General features: G+C 27.4%; 1 protein-coding gene across 1 annotated transcript; it reads right to left on the bottom strand.

Moving 5' to 3' along the window:
- Positions 1 to 607: 607 nt before the first annotated feature.
- Positions 608 to 5,320, bottom strand: LOC107012745 (AP2-like ethylene-responsive transcription factor TOE3). Its single transcript, XM_015212663.2, has 10 exons — positions 4,510 to 5,320; positions 4,384 to 4,409; positions 4,268 to 4,298; positions 4,017 to 4,104; positions 3,481 to 3,626; positions 3,356 to 3,400; positions 2,698 to 2,789; positions 2,424 to 2,575; positions 1,760 to 1,963; positions 608 to 919 (listed from the first exon to the last, which is right to left on the bottom strand). Exons 1-10 carry the CDS (start codon positions 4,971 to 4,973, stop codon positions 755 to 757), a joined length of 1,413 nt encoding a protein of 470 aa, XP_015068149.1. The 5' UTR covers positions 4,974 to 5,320; the 3' UTR covers positions 608 to 754.
- Between the last annotated feature and the right edge of the window lie 3,569 nt (positions 5,321 to 8,889).

The following is an 8,889-nucleotide window of genomic DNA, read 5'->3' as shown; positions in this document are numbered from 1 at the left end:
AAGGATTATATTGACAAATAGTTATTATTCTTTAATTTGAAAAATATTAAGAAATCAAAATATTTCCTATTTTATTAAGAGATAAACTTCATCCTTATCTGAACGAAAATTAATTAATGATAAATAACTATGATCATATATATATAAAAATTAATGATGAATTACGACATTTTATGAAAAGAATGTGTTTAGAAGAGAATAGATGATATGTTTATAAAGATGAGCATTTTTTTAACCTAAAAGTAACAATAGATGTAGTTTGGACCAAAATACTAACAGCAAAGATACCTTTTCATAAAAAAATAAACGGATGATATTTTTATTTAATTTAATATAATTTATGGACATTTTTTTTATCATTTTTTTTCAAAAAATAAAGTGTTATCTTCTATCTCTCCTTTGCAAAAATTATAATCAAATAAACTTCTACCATCAACTTCAAATTTTATAAATTTTAAATAAGATAAAAAGATATTTAAATTTTGTGATCAAACGTCTGCTAAATTTAATTCAAGGCGCGAAATTGAATCCCAAAAATTTAAATTACATTGTCCCAATAATAATAATAATTTAACCAAAAAAAAAAAAGGTTACACTTAACTTTTCCAAAGAGTTGGAATTTCCTCCCAACATATATATACTACCAATATAATCTGTTTGTTTATGTTTTGAGAATACTAATTATAATCTCAACATTAATTAATTTTACTCTTTACAAAGACTAATAAAAGAACATGAAGAAATTAATCAATGGTCAAGAAGGTCTCATAAAATTATGATGGAAGCCATTATTTTGAGTCCTTATTATCTGCTGGGGGAATCCTGATGATGCTGCAGCAGTTGCAATTATCTCATAATTATTTTGAGAATTACTTGTTCCACCAATTTGGCCTACATTGTTGCTGCTCGGAGTCTGAACCTGTTCGTTGATACATAATATAATTAAGTAATTAAATTTGATTGCAAAATTCAATAATTATATCGAATTCAAATCAAAATATTTTTTTCACATTCTCTTTAGTTGATTTGATCACAAAGGTGTACAATAATTTGTATCAAATCATTTTTAAATATGGTTTAAGGTTTTCATACATTCATAAAAAGAAATATTATTTAATAGTACTAAGTAATATTAGGGTCAATAATCCGTTTATTCCTTCTCAAAATGAGTACCAATTGTGGAGAAATTTAATAAATTGTAAGGATAAATCTTAACAAATTAATTAATTACATTTTAGGGCCTGCCTTGGTTATTCATTGAGTTGATTATTTAAAAAAAGTTGAGGATGATATCAAAATTTAAAAAGTGATTTTCCAAAATTTTCAAGAGAATTTTTTTCTCAATTCAATACTCAAGAGATTTTTTTTTCTTCTTAATAAAAATTTCTAAATATCTTTTTTCAACTATTTTAAAAATTTTTCTTATCCTCAAGTAATATTTTTCTTAATGTCCAGACACCTACTAATTGGTTTCTTAAAATAACACTTATTTTTATTAGTTAAAATGACATTTATTTTTTGGTAAAATGAACAAAAATTGTATTTTTATAATAATATGGACAAGTTAAAAAAGAAAAAAACATGGGATGCATAAAATCCAAATACACCGTTCTTTTTATAATACATATGTTATTATAATAATATAAGTTTTCTTTAAAATTATATTTATCTCATGTTATATTATATGTTTTATACCAACAATTTGTATAGCAACAAAAAAATATTTAAACAACATTATTATAAGAAAATGAAAACTCACTTGATATGAATTGAATTGCCGGGGATAGGCTTGAACCACATGTGTTTCACCATCTCTAATAAATTGGCCAAACCTTTGCAATTCATTAATTTTTGGTTGCACTCTGCCTGACGAATTAAGGTGCGTTTGGCTTAAGAGTTGTAATGTTTCACTCTCATTATATCCACTTCTTTTTTGGCCATCAAAATTGATTTGGCTACATGGCTAAATGAAATTTAAAACATGAGGATACTCGATTTCAATATATACTATATTTTAAGAGAAGAAAAAATCATGTATAAACATTAGACAAGATGCAAATTAAGTTTGAAATGACAAAAATAAAGAAGTTACCAATCATCTAAACTATGTATTTTAGATAGGTGCAAGGAAGTAAGGTAAGCAATATTATGTACTCCTTTTGTCTCAAATTATTTGTCATGTTTTTCTTTTACATACTCTTATATAAAAACATTAATTAAGAGAGATATTTTATTAAATATTTTACCATTTCTTAAGATAATAATTTCTTTTTATTAAACACATTTATTGAAGTATTTGCAGTTTTCAAGAACGTTATTATCAAGGATAAAATAAAAAAAATTCTATCATATATAAATTTTTAAAATAATAAATAATTCAAAACAAGAATTTTCGAAAATTACCATAGATAATTTGTATGTACCTTATTATTATGCCTTGATGACCCTTGGTTGCCCCAATGGCCATCCAATTGCAAATTAGATGAAGAATTTTGACCCCTATTGTCCCCCATTTCTTGGCTTGAACCTCCTAAGCTTAAGTCAAGATTGTGGTCCGTTGCATTATCAGTACATTCTGAAGGGAAAAAAAATGCACATTTACCAATGTTACTTAGATTTAATTTATATATACTAATATTACATTATAAACCTCGACCAGATAGAAAACAAATAAATTAAAGAATAATGTAATTTTACCAGTTGAGTTAAGTTCATTTTCATAAATGCTACGATCAAAGTTGGTAACTGCATCTTTTCCATTACACTTGATAGCAGCTTTATCATAAGCTCTGTTAAAAGAAGAAAGATAAAAGTGTGTTAAAAATATTTAAAGCCTTCACCTTCTCCAATAAATTACTTATGTTATATTGTTTCACTTTTCGAAACCCAAATTATGTCAGCTTCAACAAATATTTATACAAACATATATATTTATCAAATTAACATGAGAAAGTTGCAACTTATATTATAAATAGTAAGTATTATTTATCATACAATTTTTAAATATCAAAATTTTAAATATCACAAAAATAATGAATTATTTTAATTCAATTTAACTTTGAAAATGAACGAAATGAACTTTTGTAAAAGCAAACATGTCAAATAAATTTAACTTCGAAAATGAACCAAATAAACTTTTGTAAAAGCAAACATGCCAAATAATTTGGGACAAAAGGGAGTAGTTTTAGTGCAAAAAAGGCAACTAAAATATTTTTTTCCTTTACCCCTCTCGGAAGCTCCCATCTTTTGGATTGAAATTGTGAAGTGTTTATTATTCGAGTAACTCTCTCCTATCAATGTAACTAATTAAATTATGGAAATTATAAAGAATAAATTCACACTGCAAATAACACACCTGGCAGCTTCAACTTCAGTATCAAATAGGCCTAAATAAACATACCTGTTCCAAATAAAAACTTAAAAAAATTATGAAACATTTATTCAATAATAGTTGAGAATAAAATGAGAATAATTATTTACTTTTTGCCTAAGAATTGTCCCATTCTAGCTTCCCATCTACCACATTTATGCAAAGTGACTCCTCTATACTTGGAACTTCCTCTTGGAAAACCAGTACTTTGTCTCCTTAGTACATGCACAAATTCTTCTTTGGTTAAATTGCTCATCTGATACACCAAAAAAATAAATAAAACAAATTATGCACTAACAATAATAAAATGTCAAAATCTTATATATTCCAACTAAATATTGACACCAACAAATGTGAAACAAAAACAACTGTTTATGAAAAGCCAAATAGTGAAAGTGAAGTACCCCAATCAGATACACACAACAAAAACAAATCTTGATGCTTTTTTAACGTCTTGTCTCAAAAAATCATTTTTTTACTTGTCGAAGAAATTTAGAATCAAGAAGAAAAACGATTTGAGATAATAATAATAATAATTAAGTGATTATTTGTGAAATTATAATTACATATATAGGAGCTTATGATTTTTCTTTTATCAATATTAATAATATCTTTAAAAAATTTAAATTTTAAATACATGACTTACCTGTTTTAAGTCATCTTCATAATCTTCCGAGGTAAAGTTTATATCCGCCTCCGCTCCCCGAAATTTGATTGCTGCCCTATCATATGCACTGTATCACACATTCCAAAACCTTGAGTCTCTCCGCAATATCTTTTAAAAAATGTACCATGAAATAAAAATCAAAATATTTATTTCAGAAAAGTCAATATAACTTTCATCATTTCAAATAATCGAAAATTAAAAAGGTACAAGTAAAGAATTAAAAAGCTCACCGAGCTGCTGCATGTGCTGTATCAAATCCACCTACACCATATGATATTCAACTTAATTATATTCAAGGTTATCCGTAACAATAAATAATATTTAAAATGAAATAAATTAAACATACCTAAATACACTTGTTTCCCACAATCCCTAAAATCAAATTAAAAACAAAAAATATTAATTTCAATTAAACAACATTTTCAAAAAAAAAAAAAAAGTTGAATTATATCAATTGAAAAGTAACACAAACCATATATGAGATTCCCACCGGCCAGTCCTCCGGTAAAAGGTAACACCACGGTACTGTGAACTTCTTGAACGTGGTCCACGACGGCTTTTTTTAATTGGCTGTTGTTGTAACACGTCAATTTTGTTACCCACTAATCCGGTGACAAGTGGCGGTTCCGATTCACAAAATTTAATTCCAGCCCATTGTGCCCTTGGAAAATTGGTAGACTCATTATCTACCGGAAAAAATTGCCGGGTGACTACCGGCGATTCCAAATTGTGGTCTTTAATCGAAAAACCGAATATTTTACCTGGTGTATCATTACTTTTCTTTTTTTTACCTTTTTCACCGTCTTCTTCTGATGAATTACCGTCTTCTACAACAAGTAGAGCGGATGAAATTGAATTTGATTCCGATCTGACCGTTATACCTTCATCGGATTCATACTCCATTGTTTGATCAGGGGAATCATTTAAATTCCACATTTCTTTTGTCGATAGAATCAGAATGAGTTTATTTTTCGATATTTGGTTGCAACCTGACCTATATTGATGTGTGAAATGAAGAAAAGAATGAACTTTTTTTTCTTTTTGGTGTAAATTGAAAGAAGATGGAAGTTATGACTTATAGAGAAGTTGAAGCTGTTGGGGAAAGAAAAAAAAAATTAAGAGAGAGATGATGGATATGTGATGTCTACTTAGTATTTTACTAGATCTTGTTTGTGCTATTTCACCTATTTAGTTGCCCAAATACAGATATAGATGAGGCTAGTTTCGGAAGAATAAGCCTAAAGCAGCTTATACCAACGTTAAATACACCCCCACCCCTACCGCCACCCCACCCATAGTTTCTAGATCCCTATTATCCAACTCAACTTTATTTGTTCTTTTTCTAACATCGTATCTGATCAAGTTGAATGAGTTTCGGATCTTTAAATTGTAGAGTTTTCAAAGAGTTTTACATTCGAAATTCTCTTAATATTTTTCGGTTAAGTTCATTGAATGTAGGTAATTTGTAGGATATTATACTAAAACGTGATTTATTTTATGTGTATGGGTTTTTTTTAAAAGGAAAATATTTTTGTCATGTGTGACCACTGACAAGTATTATTCATGTTTTATTTTATGTGTCTTACTTTAACGGGATAGATTTTTTTTAAAAAAAAATTTATTTGTATAATATATCAATATCTTTTTTGAATCATATAATTTTAAATATGTTATATAAGATGTAGAAATTAAAATTAAAATTTATATTTTTTAAAAAATAAATTTAAAAAATAAGCCATGTAAAATAAATAAAAATTACATGGATAAAATTACGACCAAAGATAAGATACAAAATTTGAATTAAAATTATATAACAAACTATATAATTATTTTTTTAGAAATGGACATTCGATTCTTCAACTCACTTAATTAGTCATTCTTATATACTTCTCCTCTTGTTTCTTAGACCCAATTTTCTATTTCTCTACATATACTAATGTACTAATTAGTATTTATGACTCTAAATTCATCTTTCTTTTTTGGTACATTGAAAAGGATTTGTCTTTATACTCTTTGATGAAAGGAAAACTCTTTATACAATACTTTTTTTATATTTTTCTTGTAGGCCAATGAATCTAAAAGTTAAAAAATTAAATATAATTGAAATATATAACAAAAAAAGAAAGAAAAAGAAAGAAAGAAGCATCTCTTTCTTACGCAACTTTACGACGTTAACCAAATCGAAAAGCATCTCCTTTTATTTCCTTTTTACATTTTTTTGTACTTCCTTTTTATGGAAAATTGAAAGCACCAAGACTTTGATACATGACTTATTACCTAATTAATTTTATTAGCTATTGTAATTATCATTTCTTGTTTAAGAAAAAATGTTAAATTTTGTCTTTATATTATTCATGTTTAATTAATTTTACTATATGTTACGTGTTTTATTCATTCGTTCTTTAATTAGTTATCGGTATTTGATCTTCTTATTAGCTCCAACATGATATGAGTAGACAGTTGTTCGATATTTTTCTCAATTATCGAGTAAATCTTCCTTTTTAATTTAAAATTATTCTCATATTGTAATATCATTAAATTCAAACACAAAAACAAACATAATCTCCAAAATTATTCTCTTTTATTACGGTGCTCCCTAGACTCCATTGTAAAATTACATTTAATACTCTCAAAATAATTATCATCCTTATAATAAAAAATATCGACTCTCAACTACTTCTCTTCATTTGAAAAGTATAGTTAAACACCCTTCATGATTAAAGAAATATAAATAAAAAACACAACAAATATTTTGAGACGAAAAACTTATTAGATTTTCCGGTTGACTGCTGGATTTATTTTAGGAAGTTGCAGTAGAATTGTTTTTTATGTTGTTTTTACCATTTGGGTAAATAATAAAGGTAAATTAGAAATGGAGAAAGAAAATAATTATTGGTAGTGGGGTTTGATATTCATAAAAAGGAAATTGGAATAATAGCAATAAAAGGAAATACTTTCCAGAATAGTCCAATCCAAGAGTACGGGAGTAGGACCCACCTTTTTTCCTCTTTTCATCGACCAATGACTTTCTCACTATGTACCTCCTATTTATTTACACTTTCCCCACTCTCACACTTTCAAGCGCGTGATCTCACCTTTATGACTCGTTTGGTATCGAAATGAGATAGATAACTCAGGGGTGTCAATTGGGTCAAATTTGAATGGGTCAATAATGAATTAAGAATAATAATCGGGTTAAGATTTAAATTAACTCTTATTTGCTTGGGTTAAAATGGGTTGCAACAATTTAGAGTGTCATAATTTATCATACTTGGAGGGCAAGAAACTGAAAGTTGTATAGAGGCACAATTGTAAAAAGTGAGATAGTAATCGCACAAATAAAAATAGAATTTATGGAGAGAACGGCATTGTTCAGAGGATCTAAGAAGGCTCATAAAAGTAATAAGTTGATTCAACATTTTTTTATAACTAGTTTCTTATTGAGTTGGAGGCTTAAAACATAGAAGTTAGAACCCTTCCTAGAAGGTGGCTATGGATTAGGTGCTCTATAAATCTAATGGTCCTTTTGTTTGTTTATGGTATTTACAGTTTATCAAGGGTTCAATCCAAATTTTACTAAATTTAATTGTTTTATTTGTTCTTTTAAATTATTCTTTTCTTTATTATGGCTATATAAGATATATAAATTGAAAAATAAGTTCTTTACAAATATTGACAAGATTTTTTATGAGTTAATTTAGGTTACATATCAACACAATTTTAATGGGTTTAAATAGATTTGGTTGAAATTGATTGAACTAATGAATGAAGGGGTCAATAACCAACCCAAACATAAACAGGATGGGAAGATTGAACAGTTTGAATTTGATTTTGCCACCCCTAGACGCGATGAATAACTTTGAGTTAAGCTAATTATTCTAATCAAAAGTAGGATAAAATAGTCTCACAATTTATTCTGAAGTTATTGTCTGTCTTCTCTCATACCAAACACCTCATGTGATTTCTTGCCTCCACAATTTTCACCAATAAATGACTTGTTGAATTGAAAAAATGTTACTAATTCATCAATAATTGAATCGATTGAGTGACTTTTAAGATAAAATGTCAGTAATTAAGTGATTTTTAAGTTATAAAGTACATTTGAGTCACTTTCGAAAAAAACTATCGTTAATTGATTGTTTGTCATGACCCAAGTACCCCTAGGCGTATGGCGTATAGGACCCCGAGAGGCGCTATACAAGCCATTTAACATTCATAACATAAGAAACAGAATGAAAAGAGATAAAAGAAGTACATTTCAAGTTCAAAAGTTTTATGAAAATAAAGCGAAAGACTTAACACTTGTCTCATTAGTCATCTAGTACATTAGAATGAAATTTGGGTCTAGCTCATACATCATGTCCAAAACTGAAAGTAAGAAGGAAAAAAACTAAAAATAATGAAAATCCATCCTCACAGCATGAGGACTGACGAAAGCTCGAAATCTCTCAAATCAATCCATAGCCACTGTAGACACGCAATTTTTGACCGAACTTAAGTTTTGCACCATTTTTATTCCTTAAATATTTCTTCTAAGTTTACATTAAATATTTTATTTTTCATCGTATTTTAGTAAGTTTATTTTAAAAGATTTGAAAACTACAAAACATATATGTTTTCTTTTAATTTTAATGTTACTTTTAATAAATAAACTAGTTATTTATTAATTGATTTTTTTCTCTTATTAGTCATTTAGTATTTATTATAGGGAAGAGGGTCAAAAATGGCCTTAAACTATGTGAAAGGAACAAAAATGGCCTTCGTTTATAGTTTGGCTCAAAAATGACTTTACCGTCAATATTTTGGTTCAAAAATGACCTTAAACTAAGCGAAAGCCCCTCCCCCCCCCCCC

The sequence above is a fragment of the Solanum pennellii genome, chromosome 3, assembly GCF_001406875.1.
Source record: "Solanum pennellii chromosome 3, SPENNV200".
Lineage (NCBI taxonomy): Eukaryota > Viridiplantae > Streptophyta > Magnoliopsida > Solanales > Solanaceae > Solanum > Solanum pennellii.
Note: the sequence above shows the minus strand (reverse complement) of the source record. Positions and strands in the feature narration are given on the sequence as shown.